The sequence below is a fragment of the Strix aluco genome, chromosome 1, assembly GCF_031877795.1.
Source record: "Strix aluco isolate bStrAlu1 chromosome 1, bStrAlu1.hap1, whole genome shotgun sequence".
Taxonomy (NCBI): Eukaryota; Metazoa; Chordata; class Aves; order Strigiformes; family Strigidae; genus Strix; species Strix aluco.
This window is the reverse complement of record NC_133931.1, coordinates 39,642,375-39,661,591: the sequence shown is the minus strand read 5'-3', so window position 1 is coordinate 39,661,591 and position 19,217 is coordinate 39,642,375. Positions and strand designations below refer to the sequence as shown.

The 19,217-nt window shown below is 39.1% G+C and overlaps 1 protein-coding gene across 2 annotated transcripts; it reads right to left on the bottom strand.

Moving 5' to 3' along the window:
- Nucleotides 1-158: 158 nt before the first annotated feature.
- TTPA (alpha tocopherol transfer protein) lies at nt 159-17,411 on the bottom strand. Of its 2 annotated transcripts, XM_074818400.1 has the most exons (5): nt 17,192-17,411; nt 9,225-9,378; nt 7,767-7,960; nt 5,106-5,216; nt 159-3,097 (listed from the first exon to the last, which is right to left on the bottom strand). In XM_074818400.1, the coding sequence occupies exons 1-5, from the start codon at nt 17,384-17,386 to the stop codon at nt 2,918-2,920; spliced, it is 834 nt and encodes a 277-aa protein (XP_074674501.1). In that variant the 5' UTR covers nt 17,387-17,411; the 3' UTR covers nt 159-2,917. The 2 variants fall into 2 exon arrangements, with proteins under 2 accessions (XP_074674501.1, XP_074674507.1); XM_074818406.1 differs by lacking the exon at nt 5,106-5,216.
- Between the last annotated feature and the right edge of the window lie 1,806 nt (nt 17,412-19,217).

The following is a 19,217-nucleotide window of genomic DNA, read 5'->3' as shown; positions in this document are numbered from 1 at the left end:
AATGTAGTTCCGGCGGCGGAGTGCGCTGTGGGGGCGCCGCGGGAGCGCCCCGCTTGCGGGCGGAGGGAGCGGCTGGCCGCGGCCTTGGTGCCGCGGCCCCGTCTCAACGCTCCGGCAAGGGAACGCTTGTATCACTAAAAAGGGACAGGCGAGGCTGGTGCAACTAAAAAAGGTTTATTGATACAATGATGTTAATAAGTAAAAAATTTAAAAAACATTGTGCATTACATTGTGCTTATAGTCAGTAGTACGTTATATTTGCATCATCATTGAACAGGTGGTTTATTTTTTAGAGGCACTCCTGATATTCTTAGAGAAGAATAATGCACTCAGATTTTCACTTTTCTGTTTTATTGACCCTGAACCTCAAAGCTGACATACCACCACCCACCAATACCTCTTCTATTTATTATGCAAATATTCGAATTACCTTGTGTCCTTATTATTAGCAGCAACTACAATTCTCCCTTACATGAAGTTCCTACCTGCTACATAACATGTAAACATTAAAAATTAACAGTTCATGAAAAAATAACAGCACTCAGTGCTCTGTTGTTATGCATACACGTTACCATTTAATAATCGATTCAGGATTTTTTTTAAGACATTCAGGACTTGATATTTATAGAGCTGGTGTAGTCCAAATGAAGATAAAAACAGCTATGTTTTGTCCATGTGCATATACATATGCAATCAACTGAGGTCTCTGCTACATAAACTAGTAAGGATTAGAGATTGCTTTCATAGGAAAACTCTTAAAATTTTCCAGTTCACTGAAACATGGTTCATTCCTTTATGTCATTTACATTCAAGGATTAAAACTGAAGGAGCATAAAATTAAGACAATAGCTTCAGTTCTCCAGTTCATAAATTATTTGGAACTTGAGTTACACACTTGAAGAATTGCCAGATGCCTGACTACTTATTTTCTTATAAAGAAGAATTAGCACTTCGCTGAACATCTCTTTTTAAGGAACTTTTATATCACAAAATAGTTCAATCTGAGAAAAGGAAAGATATAGGAAACATATGAATATACAAAAATGTATCTGAAAAATATTTCTTTAAATTTAGGCTCTATATCAAAGATATCTTGAAAGAGAAGAATGAAAAATGCACTTGAGGAAATTAGAAGAAAAAATAATTTTAAATTATTTTTAGTATTAAAAATTTTGAAAGAATTTTGTATCTGGCATTGACCTTACCACAGCAGAAGAAACTACAACCAACAGGTACTCTATGAGCCCTTCACAGATGTTCCTCTTGCTAGTTAAGAATAGCTTCCAATGGTTTTTGCAATAATGCAGTATTAATGATAATCTAAAATAAGACATTTCTGATTTAATAGTCTCATTTCTCTGTAACATCCCAGTGTCCTAAAGATTCCAAAATAACTGAAGTTAGCATTTCTAGCTACCTGAGAAACAAAGCACTTGTTATGGATTCATTTACACAAAGATTCATATGGAATGCTTAAATATATAGTGCTTATGCAAAGACCCCCTGGCTTATTCCAAAGCAGAGTTAAAACTTGGGTAAATGAACTCTAGTACTTGGTGTACTAACAGAGATTTTAACAAAAAGCTGAGTGAAAACTAAACCAGCGTTTTAGATTAGTAAATACTGGGTACTGCGGGATGATATTGCTATGTAGTTGAGTGATAGCTTTCACACATGCGGTGTTCACATCTGAATGAAGTACCTTAAAAAAGTGATCTGATTTCAGTAAGTATATTTTTTTTTTTTCATTACCCCTACAGAAATAAAGAGGAGGGCTCAAGGGAAATTAAAAATCATTTCTTCCACAACACAAGACAGACTGACAAATTGCCAATTACTTTTCTGAAAATAAAATTAAGATACCCAGCATCTCCTATGCTGAGGTCCGAAGTGACCTACAAGCACCCTTAAACCACACAACAGATATTTCTAAAGTTCAGATCCACAAAGGATAATCGACTTCACCCTCCAAAACAGATACTGCAAACAGCCAAGAGCTCTTGACCTCCGTAGTGCTCTATAGTAAGAATTAAAGGTGATGATAATCTGAGTTGCTTGTAGCTTATCCATAGACAGTATCTCTTTGAAGAAAGAAAATCAGAATTTTCAAGGTTGTTTTGACCCTCGTACCAGTTCCTCCTCCTGATTCATACCTTTGAAGGATAGGTACGTGGTGTTGTCCCTGTTTTCCTCTATAAAACTGGGAGATTACTGTGTTAATTAGCACAAAAAGGGAAGCTGCAAAGGCAGCACAAAGATTAACAGAAATGTCTCACTATTGCTGACTAGCTTTCAATTTGACACCAGCTAACAAAACAGCCCTTTTCCCTGAGAATCAATCCAAAAAGCAGCCTCTTTTCACTCCCTGTAGATTAGCCCTGTAGTCATAATTGGCAACAAACTAGTCCACCCCATTCACATTCTGTTCTTTTTTGTACCCTATTATTTTGACAAGCTAAGATCTAGAATCATAGAATGGTTTGGGTTGGAAGGGACCTTAAAGATCATCTAATTCCAACCCCTCTGCCATGGGGCAGGGACACCTTCCACTAGATGAGGTTGCTCAAAACCCCATCCAACCTGGCCTTGAAGAGCTAAGCCTAAGGTTCTAGACTGCATTATTACAGATGAGTTGTCTCCAAAGACTTAACACAAGCAGTATCAATCTCCGATATCCAACGCACTATTCAGTTTTTTGGCATACAAGTTAATCAGCTGCAAGTATGTAGGATTCATTAATCTCTTCAGATGTACTGATAGACTCCAGTTAGTATGGAAGTGCAGTCAAGATAATACTCAGTGCCCTGCAAAGACATACTGGTTTGATTTACAATAATTTCAAGTTTACATGAAAGATTTCATATTAAACTTATGTCCACTTACAGTATTCAAGAACTGATATAATACTGTAATAAGGTTATTCCTGGGCAACCAGAGAAATGTTCTTAAGATAATCTGCAGATGCCATTATAAAGTCAGTCCATTCCTTGGCCAGCTCTTCAATGGAGACTTCCTCCCCGCCATATTCCTGTGGGAGAATGCTGACCGGGAAGTGTTCAGTCAGGCTCTGCAAGTAGTTATTTCCATGCATATACACCTAAGACAAAATAGAAAAAGCATTTACTTGGTATGAATGCTGGACTACTGAGTGAAAAGAGGCAGCAAAGATATTCAGTGCAAGAGCTGAAGCCACCAGCTTGACTTGACTAAACAAGTGTACTTGTTCATCGTGAGCTCCTTAAATGAAGGAGGAAGTACCACGTGAGTTTCCCATGGGTGCTCAAACTCTGTCCTGCTCAATGAAGCACAGACTACACCCTGAGAACTGTATTTTATGTAGCTGAGAGCACAAAATTAACTACACACTTGTTCCAGACCGGTTTAGTGACACTGGTGAAGATATACACTACCTGTGAACAGCTAAAGTGAGCTAAACCATGGGAAGACTGGGGTTTGGTCTTGTCATGATAGGTATCATGTACTTGCTTTTCAGTCCTTTCTCAGAAAAGAACAGCGTTTGGCTCCTGGCCAGTATTATCTGGTCCTGACACATGTATTTAAAAACAACATTATGTAGTATGTATGTAGGTTCAGACAGGTGCCAAGGAGGATATTCAAAAGAATCTATATCTCAGTCCTCACATTTCAGTTCCAACTGAAATTAGATCTTGGACTACTCCTCCACTTTAATCCTTGTAATATTGTAGTTTTGGTTCTTCTCTTCTTGCTTTATTGTAGCTATTTTGAAGCCTTACTCATTACTTCCAGTCAGACACTTTTATAGGCCTCTTATTAACACCTGACAAGTATTTTCTGCAATTATTATTACACAAAGACTGCAAGAATATGCACTCAAAGGTAGTTTGCTGCCTTTTATCTAACACTTCCTCATCAGGAAGTAAGATAATGAGTGAATAGTAATTATTCCTGTGGAGGTATGGGGAACTGGCCCTTAGAGGTGTTTGTTTTTTTTCAGATCATACTTCTAACCCCTAAGGCAGGAGGCAAGCCAATCCAATTCTGCTCCATTCCATGAACTGGGATATCTGGTTTGTTTTCTTTTATGCCTTTACTGTTCACCTGCCCTCTTTTCTGTTTTTTGACTTCCAGCCCAAGATATTCTGAGCTGAATCAGGTGACAAGGACTCTTTTCACAGGTATTAATGTGAGAGAAGAAGGGCCACAGCATCAGGCTGCAGGAACATACACCCTTTTTTAATCATCTTTTGAGAGTGAGGGACAGCACAAAGCTGGCAGAAACAATCTTGCCTCACTCCCATAACAAAACACACATGCTAGGAAAAGGGAACTGGCAAATAACAGCTAACAGTGACCAGAAAAATCTGGATCTACTCTCCTGGAGTGCAGTGGCTACTGCAAATGCACAAGATTCATGTGCTGAGACCAGGAGGCTTCAGAGTGGGAATAACAATAGGCAGGGCTGCTTAATTTGTACCTTAGTCCTGCTGTTAACACTTCACAGTACTTCTTTTTGTGCCAGCTGAAACCTCCAATATTCTTCCTATGCTACAACAAGCCAGAATTCTTGGCATGCTTCTGCATCCAAATACAAACAGGGTTTTCAGATTTAAAACTGCAAAACAATTTAGAAGAACTAAGAAGCTATTTGGAAAAAAACCTTTGAACTTAAGCCTGACCTATTTTTGATGCATAAATGCCTCTGCAGGTCTTTCAGAACTAAAAAGTTGTGTTCTACTAATTCTGCACAACTGGGAACATAACATCATTGTTCAGTGACAATTTCTCACTGTCATTTATAGGCAGAGTGCTGGGAGATCCAGGACCTATTTCTTCCTAGTTCTGCAGAAGAACTGCTGTGTGACATCAAGCAAATTATTTAACCTCTCTGAGTCACAGTGTTTTTTATCTTTAGAGTGGTGATAACAGCAACCACTTGCAACTTTCACATTATTGACAACTGCAAATGCTTTACAATCAGATTCTGGAGGCCTGTATGGCACTAACACACAAAAATGATTTATGCTCTTCGGCGCTCAGGAGTACCAGATCCTAAGGGAAGCCTTCTAAGGGAAGATTGACATGTAAGGGTTTTGTGATAGCAAGAAATATTTGTGTGCACTCACCCGCTCCTTTATTTTTTCAGTGAGAAAAGGCTTAATTAGAGCGAAGACTGGGTGGAAGAATAAAGGCTCATTAATCAAGTGGATACCTCGAACTTTTAGTGGAAAGGAATCCTGTCAAAATACATGAAAAACACCATAAGAAAAAGAAAATATTATTGAAAAGACCCTAGTGTTAAGGACAAGTCTGTGAAAACTACCAAGTCCATAGGTAAGAGTACTCCCCCGACCTTGCCAATTTCTGCACTTCAGAGTGTTCTTAATTTACACTGCCCCAACAACACTTAGAAAAATCAAATCTTGTTCCTCCCATTAGAAGGAAAAAGAAAAGCAGTATGAGGAGAGACTATTTTAAAACAAACAAACAAACCAACCAACCAAACAAGAAATCCCTCACCAAACTGCACATAAGTAATGGACACAAAGCCTGTGCTCAGCCCTTCTTCAGCAGTACAACTCTTCGCAACAGAAATTCTGCTGCTAATTTACCAAAAAGCTATCTAGCTATGTGCCTTCATTGGCAATTCACAGCCTGAAGGATAATATGTAAATATATATAAATATAAACCATTGAAGCTACTAAGTTTAAGTTAAATAAATTCTATTTGTAATTTAGAGACAAAACTTGAAATTACTGGAAATTTGCCCAAGCCAGAAGTTCAACTTTACAGCACAGTTACTGTCATAATGAAAATAAAAATTGTATCTGCTATACAGCCTTTATAATATGAAATACTTCTACTTGCATTCAAGATTAATTAGAAGTCCCAAACCTTTGAAAGTTAAAATACAGCAGTGCTCAAAGACAGCATTATGCAATGGGGAAAAGTATAGCTTCCATTCATATTCTACTGACACTACCTCTACAACCAGAGGTTTTCTGCTTATAAAAATGGTACTTCTCACAAACATTTCTCCTCACTAGTACAGTAGCTCTTCTCATATTATTTCATGCACTCTTCTATGAGGGCAACTCCTTTTAGATTTTAATGTATGATAAAGACCTTAAAACTATCAGATTATAGGTTTTACTGCATGTTATTATACATTATCATATACTTAAAAGTCTATCATCATGTTTTTCACAAAACAATTTGGTTTTGCCTGGGGTAACAGATTTTTCAAAATAATGTCACTTACTAATCTTACTATGCTTTCCTTTCCTTAGTATGTATTTCCTTTCTATTAAATTCTGTTTCTTCATACAGGATAGTAATTTGCAAGACATTTCTTAAGGAAAACGTAGGAATGAAACTAAGGTTCCTTCATTTTTTACTTACAAGCACATTGAACAACACTAAGACAATCTCTGTGTGAAATATATGAACCCAGTTACAGTGATGAAAGGAATCAAAAAAAAAAAGTTAAACTTATTTCTCTTCTTAGAAAAGAACACTGGAAACATAATTTTTTTCTGTCTTTTTTCAATAGCTATAACAAATGTTTAGAAGCTTGAAAACCATGCAACAAATTTGTAATAGGTCAAGGTGGAAACACCAAATTTGAAGAATTTCCTGGTTCAAGATAATGGATTGAAACCTTTAGACGTAACTGCAAATCCTATTCTACCTCCTTTCTGCTCTACTTCAAGGTTAAAAGTTACTAGCAACTTGTTTAGTACCTCAGAAATCAGGAATCAACTGAAACACTCTCACACATCCTGTTCTCATGATATTTGGCCCAGAATCGTATGAACATCAAGAGTGCTTATTCTAGATGCGAAAAGTTGAGAATACCTGCTGGTTTCACTGAAGTTTACAGTAGATACCAAAAAAGGAAGAACAGCTGAAGTTCTGACGATATTAGTTCAATGACTAAGCTTTGATGGAACCTCACGTATTAACCATACCAAAACAGAGCAAGAGATTATCTCCCTGGGTTATTTCCACGCCACAAGCTAACAGTTTCATTACTACTGATTTTCAACCTTGTTTCAGTAGGAAAATGGGATTACAGGACTACACTGTAGCTTGCCTGTTATTTCTCTGTCCCTTTCTTTTTAACTTTTGTTCCTTTTTTTTTCCCCCCCTCTCAAATCCATTGGCAAATTTCAACCAAATTTGACAGAAAGGAACAAATCTCGAAGACAGTAAAGTCCCTACCAGTTTTGTGAAAAATAGGAGGTGAGGTAGGAGTTGCACAAAATAGTTCTCATGTTAGGGGGCAAAAAGCAAGCAGAACATAAACATACATTCTGTTGGTAGCATCATCCCTACTGGGAACAAGTTAGTACTGTCTTGCTTTTAACTCTTAGCGCATGCTATTTTTCAACTTCTCTGAGTCTCAGGAAAAGACTTTTGAATGTTGAGTTAATACACAAAAGAATGGAAGAGAGGAGATGAAACGGGGTAACAAACACAGATACTTACAAAACTGGGCTTCATCTACTCTTACACTCATTTCTTTTAATAGGTCGGTGGAGTTCTTAGAAAACATCAGAGGTTAAAAGACATTCACTGCTATACAAGAACATATTTAAGGCAAATTAAGCACAACTTCTGCCCGAGCTATCTGACTTTTAATGGATTTAAGATTTTGTTCTTTCAAGCTACATAGACTCTAAGGAAGTCTAAGGAAGGAAAATTTATCATAGCTGAAAGATATACCAACAGATGAAAATTTGGGAGTTACAGCAATGAAGAAGCATAAAGCAGAACGTCTTACTGTGAGCACAGCAGCAATTGTCTTGGCCACTGCTGGACTGATCTGAAATGCATGAGCAAATCGCCAGCCTTGAAGATCAAAGATAGCCTTGACTCCATTCCGCTGGGTCTCAATTTCCTGTACAATGAGTTCAGATGTGATGAGACTTACACGAAACACATCGTATGCTGTAAATAACTTGGGATCCCATTGTCCTGAAGAGTAAATAGATTGCACTGCATTACCACGAGGATACCACATACACCTGTATAAAATTGTACTTGCTACTGCTTCTAATATGCTTCTCAGGAACAAGAAATAACCAGCAATATCAAAGGTCCTGAAATAAACAGATTTGCCAGTACAGAAAGGTATTTTGTGTGCCTGCTATGTCACTCATCTTTTAAACTCTTTTTGTAGATGGTACCACCTAACGGTAGATGGTTGTAGATGCCACCTAATATAGTATGTTCCACCTATGGCTGTAGTCTTCAGTACAAGGTTTTGACAAGAACAGCTTAATTCATTAACAGTCACACTAGCAGAAACTAAAGGTCATCAATCCAATCAATTCATTTAATTTTTCTTCCATACAGTAATTCTGCCAAGATTCAGTGAATCCCCCTTGTTTTTCTGAGGCCTATGCAACAAATTGCATGGGATGAGCCTTAACCCTAGATGAAAGCTTCAGAGAGCAAAACTTCCTACTAGACCAGCTGATAATAAAATGATTCTTTGAAAGTTAGCAAAAATAATATATCTGTCCAAAACAAGCAGAGAAATATGGTAACACATGATCATTTAACTCTATTTTTTTAAAAGACTTTTGGGAGTGCATCAAACAAACCAAGGACCTCAACAGTGTTGACAGATAGGGCTCTTTGGCTACCTGTAAACAGCAAAAACCCAGTGAACTTCACATCCGCATCTAAAATGAACACTGGTACATGACTAGGTGTACATGTTCTTTTCTGTTTTCCCCCCTGTGCTGGATCTGCACCAGTACCAGAGTTTTAGCACATGGCTTTGAAAATTTGCATCAAAACAAATAATTGTTAGGACACTCAAACCGAAATAACCACATATTCTGAAAAGTTTTAGGCTTTTAAATTTAAGACTTCTGTCAATGCAGACAAGAATTCCACTAAAAAGCAAAGAAGTTCTTCACAAAGCATTGTACAGCTTTAGCCATACCAAGATATGTCAAGTGATGTAACTGTTACAGCTCAATAACTCACTTTTATATTAATGTAAAGGTGTTTCTAACAGTGAACGTGTTACTTTTCTAGTTCAGACATTCTGATATTATCTGTTGTACCCATAAAATACTTTTATTTTGCTTCTGAAATTGTGATAATTAAAAAAAAATAAAATCACAAAACAAAGCAAACAAAAAACCCCTAACAAACCACAGGACAAACCAAAGACAGCAGTGCCAGAGCCAGGTGTGAAACAGGTCCAAGCAATTTTTTCACTCACCAATTCTGTATATTAGAACTTTGCTTCCATGTGGGTCCCTTGATCTCAGGACTCCATGATAGCCAGCATGCAAAAGACCAAGAACAGAAGCTGGTCGTAAATCCGCACTTATTTCTGGGCATTCAATTCTCCACTTCTGGTAATTCTTCAATAACTGGAAAGAAATAAATGTGGATGTCAGGTAAGCATCAGGTATTGTATGAAGAGCACAGTTAAAAATATGTTTTCAACATGTGGTTACAGTCAGATTTAATTCATTAAATTAGCTATAATTTCATTGTGTATTTTAAGCAAATCACTCCTAGGAGCAGAAGGTTGCTATACTGGATCAAATAAGTGAGTGAGTTATGATGAATTTAGAACCCTGTCAAATTGTTAATGGACTGCAGCAGTCATTTTCAGTCAGAAAAAAAAATGGAATATGTAGAAAAAGCCTATAGTTCCTATATAAAATACACCTAAACCCAAGTTTTCTTACTCAGAATACCTTTAGGGTTATTCAGTTTGATACTGCATCAGATTCATTCAGGATTTCTTGAGTTTAGACGTGCAAAATTTTACAGAGGAACATTCTCCTTCACCCACCTTCCCCCTCCCCCCCACCCCCCTGCCAAAGTATGGGCACATTTCGTACACACAGTCATTAATAATTCCAGTTTACTATTTGAAACAGGTATGATGATCAGCATACCCAAAGAACATTTTCAAAGTCCCTCCTATCCCTTGGAAATGGCAGAATATAGCAATGTAGTGGGTCCGTTACCCACTAGACAATTTCCCTCCCCTGGAGTGGAAATAATGAGAACCTGTTTTGCTAAAACAGAGATCCTGTCCATTATCAGAGACGTGGTCACCCTGGTTCCTAAGGCTGGAAGGCAGCATTATAAACCAGTATGTCTAAGGCACAGGAAGAGCTGCGTGTTGAACAGTGATGGCCTAACTCTAAGGAAGAGTCAAAGGCATTCCTTTCTGAGGTAACATCTAAGTAGAGGAATTACAGGTGATAGTGTGAAAGGTCATCTTAGAGGTGGATCATGAAAAATTAAGTTGGTGATGCAGTAGTTCTAATTTCCAAGTCTAACTACTGTTTCTCCTTTAATATTAAGTGGTGGTGGAGAAAATTAACTGCTATGCCCTACAACTAAAATTTAGTTAAGACATTTTGCATAGGTAAGTGGGAAGCTATGCAAGACTATCTTCTAAAAAGCTTTCTCTCAATTCATCAACTAAATTCTGCCTCTGCTGTATCACCCATGCTAAATTCTCTAGCATGGAGTTTGGAGGGTAGAGGGATAACTATGGCAAGTAATTTAGATTTTGTACTAAAGTTTCCTAAATAGCTACGGTTTAGACTTCTAACCCAAGACCTGATACTCTTAGCTCCTTTGAAGAATTTTTCAGTACCTTGTTTCACAACAAACTAAAATGTAAGTTTAAATCTTAAAAATAGCATGCACAGGCTAGCCTTTCAAATTGTTACTGTATTTCATCAAACAGCAAAACCCGATCTGATCCTGAGCACAGTTTCACAAATGAAATGTGTTCACCACAATGAAAGCACAACCAACAGTCTTCTATTTCTGTTAATTTCTGTTAATGGAAATTAATTTTTATTCATTTCTCAATTACTCTGTCACAACAGGAACATTAAAGTTAAAAGAACTGTCAGCTCCAACTAATAAAACATAACCTTAAATAAATTACAAATTTCTTGTAACTATGCAAGCATCATTTTCTTCACCATTTTCATAGAAAGAATGGTCAGAAGGAATCTCAGTGGATCCTGAATTCATCCCTTGGAACATCACAGCATCAGCTATGCTGCTGCTTACCTATGGACTCTTGGAGGGAGACCTGCACCTCATAGTATGCTTATATTAGATAATTAGTCTTATTTCTTACCCTTCCCTCTACTTTCAAGTTTCTTGTATCATTTTACATAAAATATGTACTTTTTCTTCAGCTTAAGGCTTTTCTGCTCAGATGAAGGTCTTGAATTATTTCAAAGGTCTCTCAAGTTGTCATGAGGAAACTATTTATAAGGCATTAGTTTGTCAGCAGAATTTACTTACGAATAGATGATACATGATCAGAAATTATCTACATCTTTCATGGAAATAGCACCTATAAATATGTATTTAGGTACAAAAATGAAAAAGTTCATCTGCCACACTAGAATCCCATTTGATTTGGCAATGAGAAAGTTGATAAAAGCCTCATCCTAAACCATACATCATAGAAACAAACACTTAACCATTGGGAGAATTTTAGGAGAAGCCTTTTGTCTGCATTGAATCAGTTCTAGTACAGGCTAACTTAAAAACAAACAAAAAAAGGGGGGGGAGAGTAAGTTAATTTGTGGAATAGAACTGCACTATGATTGCAAAGATAGGCCTGTTGAGGTACTCTGATTATCTCACTCTGTTAGTGCTTGACTCTCTACAAAGGGCACCGTTTAAGCAATCCCAACTGCTTTGTGCCAACCAGACAGCACTGTCAACATACTGTGTTCTTCTCCTTGGTCCTTCCAATACAGACACTTAAACAGCAGCAAAATACAAAAACACCCTCAAAACAACTATGCAAACATCTGCAGCTTTGTCATTTCTCCCTCTTCTTCTAAAATCTGTTGTACCACAACTTAATGAACCTAATTAACAATTGCATAAATATCTTAAACATCTCTTTGAAGTGCTGCCTGCCAAAACCAAGATGAGAATAAAAATGATACATTCATTCAATACCCTAAATAATCCTATCTTGTCAGTATAGTTAGTTTCTCATTTTCATGAATATTTACATTTTAAGTTGAAAATAAGGATTTAAATTCTGGACCTTGAGAGAAAATGGCAAGTCCATTAAAGAGTAAATACATAATCGGAATACTTCTGACACCTTCCATGATGTGGGCAAGTGATACATCTTTTAGACACATAACATGGCTAAGCTCCAAATATACTTCACTTGGCCAGAAAGCCATGAAGTGCTGAAGAGTTCTCAGATTTTGAAAACCTAATCTAACTACCTGAAATGATTTAGAGCTGAAGTAAAGGTTAGCATCAGATAATCTTCCACATCATCTAGAGGTAGTTTTGGGACATATTCTGTAATTTTTTACTTATGTAAACAATCCCTTTCTTAGCAGCTGGACGTACTCAAGTCACACATAGCTACTTACATGACTAATCCTTAAACATATAGTAGAATTAAGAAACTAGCAGTGGGTACTTACAGTTTTACTTTATTTTTTAAGTTTCAAGGGAAAACATAAATATTATATATAACAATCAGTCTGGATATTGAAGATGAAGCAACCTAGTATCAGGAAAAACAAGAGCATTCATTACCTAGTACAAAAAAATGGCTCATTTACTTACAACGGAAACATCTCAATGTATAATTACCAGTTACAAACTGAATAAACTATGTAGCGTCTGATCAGCATCTGAAAATAGATGCAAGATAACTCAATAAATGGGGAAAGCCAGATGAAAAGCTCCAGTGTCTGGAGTTAAGCATTAATTAAGAGTTTTTTCCTGAGGTCTGCTGGGGATAGTTCCAGATTTCTGAACATCAGAGATGATAAAGTTACTGATTAATCCAAGATTCATGTGCTACAAAATAAAGTGAACTTAGTACTTTACTTAGAATTAAAAGAACAAGAAAACAATATGCTTGTTATAGAAACCAAGGTATTTGTACATTTAAATTAGTATTTTTTTCTTGATTAATAACTATTCATATTGACAAGGATGCTAGACAGAATTAGGCTCTACTGTGTCAGCAGCTGTACTCAACGTACATGTTTAGGAAAAACATGTTTTCTATTGGCAATCTTTGGATGAGAAACCAACAGCTCAAACTTTAGAATATAAACATATATACACACACACAAACACACACCTTTGTGCATATATATTTTATATTTTTTTATATATGTGTCTATAGCACACACAGAATTTAAACATATGGTATACACAGACAAAGAATTTATAGAGACATAGGACTTCCCAATTCCACACGCATTACCTCTTTGACAGTTAGGAAAAGACTGGCACATGCAGAAGTTGAGACACTTGGCTTAGCACAAAGGGAAGACTGGCTGGCTGACTGATTTGTGTTTCCTCAACAGTCAGCCCAGAGCGCCTAACGGGGGCTCTTCCATCCTTTTTGAGGAATCCCTCTGTATCGATGGAAGAAAAGCAGCCAAGTAACATTTAAACTTGGTATTTATATTTGAATGATGTGAAGATCTTCAGAGGTAATGCCTGAGACTCAGCAGTGTGTTTGACACTATGGAAAACAATACTTGTACATCATAGTTATTTTAAGCAACTTATTTGCAGTACAAGCCACTAGGAAGTCTTGATTCCTCCGTAAGTCAAATGCAGAGCAAAGACAAAGTCTAGCTATATACCCTTGTATCAACCAGAACTCCTAAAAGGATACTAGATATTTAAACAGTTTTGAGCGCCATAAAAATGATGCTTACAAAAGTTTAAGTGGTATTTATGAAAACCCATCTTGGCACAGAGTTTCAATGTTGCATTTTTACTGAATTCAAAGATTTTCATTCTTTGCTCCACAGTATAATCTACTTCAAGTATAAAGAGACAGTACCCCAAGTCACTGAGAATTAGTCTTATAAAAGAGTTGTGGAATGTAATACAAGGACATAATAAAATGCACTAGGCAAAAAGATTTATGGAGGAAAGGAGATGCTAGTTCTCCAGATTTCACATGTCACTACTGAATCCGAGTGACTGTTTTTCATCACAACAACGAAGTCAAACATACACACAGAGCTGGTACCTTAAAAAAGAAATATATAAAGCAATTGCTTTAGAACAATTAATGGAGACCTGTGGCCCTGCTTCTGTTTACAGCATATATAGTAGGTGGATGTATCTGCACAAATTAACGAGCAAAGAACATGCTCAGCTCAGGTATGAATCTATATCCGGACTGAAAACTTTTGCGGCATTAGCATCTCACCCACACCTTTATCTCTAACAGGGATTACAAAGGCCCAGAAGATGCTGTAATGATACAACACTGTTCCTTCTGAGTGTTACTTTTCAGTAGGTAGGCACGTATTGTCTAGAAGTCTTCACAGGACAAGAAAATGTCTTATTTGCGTATTGAAGGTTTGTTGTATTGTTTGACGGTTATTGTTAGTCTGTGTCAATGGACTTCCTTTTCATTCCTAGGGACAAATCTCTGCCACTATTTCATGTAGACTGATATAACATTTTCTAACCAATAACATTTACGCATTTGAAATCCTGTCATTGAAGTTATCTGCTCTAACTTCACCTTTTCTTCTGGAGTATGTACTTAAGTGGTTCAGGTTCATGCATATACCTCCAGCCCCTTTCTAAGATAAAGCACTGGGCCAAGTTTAATCCTTCCTGTGATTCAAAATGCAGAAAGAGAATTCTCTTCTAACTTGATAACAGTCTGTTACTGAGCTCAATTGAATAATCATTGGCTTTAAAAAATACAGACAGTTCTAGCTCTTCTTCAATTCCAGTGGTTTCAGTGGTGGATTTTCTTCTAGCATGACATATATCAATACATCTGTACTTGAAAGCAAGTCTGGAATTGCCATTGGAAAAATGTAAAGATTGCTGTCAGAATGAGTCATCATAAAGGATTCTGAAACGGAATGTCTTGCCACAAGGTCTGATTATTCTTTTCTGAAGCATTTCCAAATGTTGATAAATTGAAATCAGATAAATCTGTGTCAAGTATTAACCAGGGAGGCATCAATGAACAGTCTGGTCAGTTGCCAGACTCTTGGTTCATATTTAAGGCTAAGTATAAGCCCATACTAAGAAAGATACTTGACAAGATCTTGAAGACCTTTGGTTATAAGCACTGACAGAGCCACAAACTTTGATTCTCCCTTAGCTGCTCCAGAAATACCATGCAGTAGTACACAGGAGCCCAGTGGGCAAAAAGGGACTGTATCAGCCTGAACTCCAAACTGAGAGGCAACAACAAACGAGAACCGGAGGGAGAAGCCACTGTCTGGACTGATGGCAGGAGAGCTCTGTCTAGGATGAAATATTAACATAACCTCTGCATGAGGTCAGTCTTGGGTTAGATGAATATACATCTTATGACCACCACAGATTTTTGCACAATAATTGTCTTGGGCTTTAATATACCAACTGCAGATAAACACATTCCTTTTAAAAAATAAAAAAGCACTTCTTTTCTCCCATGCTGTAAGAGGAGTAACCTAGAAATCAGTGTCAGCTGGTATGTGGAAGATTAAGTACAAGTAGCTACGGCATTTGGAGACCTGAAATTCTAGATAGAAAAATTAAACACAGGTTGTTTTTGAACATAAGAATCTCTTAGTTCAAAGAGGGATCCAAACAACAAATTTAGAAACTTAGCAGCCTGTGGAGACTCAGAAATTCTGAAAAAACTTAATTCTTCCAAAATAGGTCCCCAGTCCTAAGGGACTGATTCTCAAGAAGAGTATAGGAAGTTTGCTACTTCATAGACTCCACCTCTAAATCTAGCTTAGATTCCACACTCTTGAAGATTAGTCCTGCCTACAAGACATCTCACAATTAATCACAAGAAAGCGCAGACATGTACGGGCCAAATTCTGAAGTGCCACTATTCTGTCTACAGGATTATCAATAATAACCAATTGCAATGCAATTAGGAGTGCGTATTTAGGAGCACATATTGTCTTCATTAAGCCCTACTTTTTGGAACCAAGGAATATAGGAAAACAAAGTAGCTTTTGTTAGAAAAGAAGAAAAAGGCATGGTCCTACAACTGTTAGTGCACATCTGATACAAACAAATCTCATGAACTTCAAGCAAAAGTAAGACCTATAAATATCGAAAGGAATCTGACTTGACTTGCTAGTGCTTCTGCTGACAAAGAAAGGTTTAAAGCTATGATGCAAGTCTTATGAGCCAAATGAAAAGATTGTGATTAAGGGCTTAATGTAATTTCTCACATTCTTGTTTAGCTACCCTGATCCTGCAATATATCCATGTGCAAACAATTTTCTGTTATGGTAACTAAACTTGGAAAATACAGTGCAGAGAAGTCAGAAACTAAAAGGTGAGGTCTGTTGGGCAATGCTGTGTCATGAACATCGAATTTCACTAAAACACAGTTTCCAGTTGGTACAAGCAAATAAATGCTTTTGCCCTGGGAAGATTTGGAAATAAGTTCAGAAGAGTTAGTAGTTGTCAGTCTTTCTGTAAAAAAAGAAACAATTAATACCAATTTGTACCTGTGGATATTAAAAATACGCACACGCTATCTGTATGGCAAAGGGCCAAACAGCCAGGAAAGTACCAAAACTTACCAAAGCCTGAAAGTAGTGTTGTAAATGACTAAATGTCAAGAGAAAGTAAGGTTTTACTCATTGTTTTTTGTTAGAGTAATTATAAATCTGTACTGAAACTAGTATCATTACTCATATGAGTAAACCTGAGTTTGGTAAGCATGATAGGGATATCCGTTAAAGGATACTGCTTCCTGACCAGAGTTGTGACCTTACCACACTTACCTTAACCTCTACGTATAAGGTACGTATAGACTATACCACATCTAGCATAACCTTTATGTTACCTCATCGAGACTACACGAAGCCAGCCGTGATACCGCTGAGGACACGCGTGACAGGCAATTAGTGACGTTCTCAAACTCCGTGCTTGGCCTCGGCCGACCCAAGCAGCCCAACTCACCCGTCCGCCCCCCACCATAACCCCCCACCTGCCTCTCGATCCCCCAACCTTCCCGCCGCCCCCGTGCCTCGGCATATCCCTGGGCCTCAGGCGAGGCGCCCCGGCGGCAGTGAGGAGCGAGTCCCGGTGGAGCCACGCAAGGGGAGATGCCGCCGCCCCCTCCTCACCTCAGCGGACGGTGGGACCCCCGAAGCGCCGCGGGGGGCCACCGGCGGCGCCCGCTCCCCCGGCCCTCCTTACCCTCCAGGCCAGGTCCAGGTGGAAGTCTCGGGCGCGCAGGAACCTCACCAGGAAGGCGTCGGCGAGGGGCTGCGGCCAGCGCTGGCCTGGCTCTGCCTCCGCTCGCCGCCGCAGCTCGGCGACGGCGCTGCGCACCCGCGGCGAGTGGTCGGACAGGTCGTTGAGGAGCCCCGCGCCCGGCGGCCCCTGCGACATCCCCCCGCCCGGCTGCAAGGCTACGGCCGCGCTCAGCCCCGCCGCCTGGCCGGTCCCGCTGGAACGCGAGCCACGGCGGCGCTGCCTCCGCCCCCGCCCGGCCTTAACCCCTCAGCACCCTCCCGGCCGGAGGGGGAGAGGCGAGGAGGCAGGTGCGACGGATAATCGTCTGGTGTAAAGAATGTGGTGGTGATTCGTGTTAAAAATACAGTGACTTTACTGGTATTTGCCATGTACATAAGTTAAAAGGAGATTTAGCATGGTTTTATTGTTAAAATGGTTTGGAGGTTTTTTCCCTCAGTGACTGTTGTTATGCAAGTGGAAAGTTACTGGCGGGACCCCTGTCAGAAGACCCCAGCAACACCGGATTGCGCAGGTGAAAAATGACTGGAAGAACCCCTGTCAGGAGCCCCAGCAACACCAGAAAGCCCGGGAAACTTCGGGAGACTCTACTGCGCATGTGCGGACAGGGGAAAGTTCGAGAAAGTCTATTGCGCTTGCGCAGCCGGGAGGTGGAAACTTTTTGGTGAGAATTACGCCCATTTGTGACTATGCATGAGGGTAGCCTATAAGGGGGGGTGGCACAGCTCCACCTGGTGTCCGTCGGTGCGGAGCAGAAAGCCCCTCTGCTCTCCGGTGTACCGAGCTTGTTCTTATTGCAATAAATTTATAAAAGTTATATTCGGCTCTGCCTCTGTATTTATATCTGGGGTTGGTTCTTCGCTTTTATGGACTTGTCCAGTTTTTCGAATTTTATGCTTTTAAGCCCACGTCTTGTTTTTGCTTGTGGCTCCAAAAAAGGAGCTGCTCCCCTGGGGCAGAAAGATCCGGCCTCACCACAGGGAGACCCCCGGCCCAGCGCTAGTGCCCGGAGGGGTGGGGGGATATGGTTGTATGCCCACACCCTTCCCTGACCGGTCATGGCGGGCCTCTGGTAATGGCCTGCCTTTTAGGCGAAAATAGTCCCTCTTCAGGTATTAAACGGCAAAAAGCTGCGGCTTTATTGCAGCTGGAGTTGTTGTGCAAAGGGGAGATAGGTGTTGGTGGAGAACGGCCTTGGAGCACCTCATCCTTAACAGGGGTATGCAGTAATAGACATATATCCACTCTGCCTGGTGAAAGGAGGGTGAAATTGAATTCAACTTTAGTTCAACTTTGCAGCCCATCAGTGAGTTCAGTTATCAAAGGTGAAGAGTTCATTGCTGCTATTAGTATTTTTATTATAACCATTTTCTTTGATTAGGTTTCCTTTGAGATCTCTCTGGCCTACTTAGGCTAAAAGCCTTACTTCATTTAACATACAATTTAGAAGGCATACTTAGGCTTAGTAAAAGTTTTACAAGACTTTGTTCCAGATTATTTTCCCCTTCTCTGTCTTTCTGCATGTACACTTAATACTTAGTTTTTGATAGGCATTTTGGTCATACCTAGCTATGTCTTGGACTCTTACGTACTGTTGAAATGTCTACAGGTATCCCCCTCAGTTTTACAAATGTAAAAAAATCTGCCTAACTAAATGCAGATAGGTAAAGAGTGGGAGGAGTGTGAATGATCTTGCCAAAAAAAGAGATTAAAGCAGGAACTCAAGGGACAGAACAGGAAAGATAAGCTTGCAAGGGCAAAGTGTTGCAGCGAAGGATAAAAATTGGGAAACAGGTGAGTGTAGCGGTCAAGAGTATATGGAGGGGGACATGTAGAATGGCAGGGAAGTGTGAGGAAGCGTGGACCTGCTCTAGATCAAGAAGAAAAAGCAAGCTGTAACTGTAAGAAGGAACAAAGAGAACAGAACGTGGAGAGGTCAGTGACTGCAGGTTGTGATAAACCTTTTGTT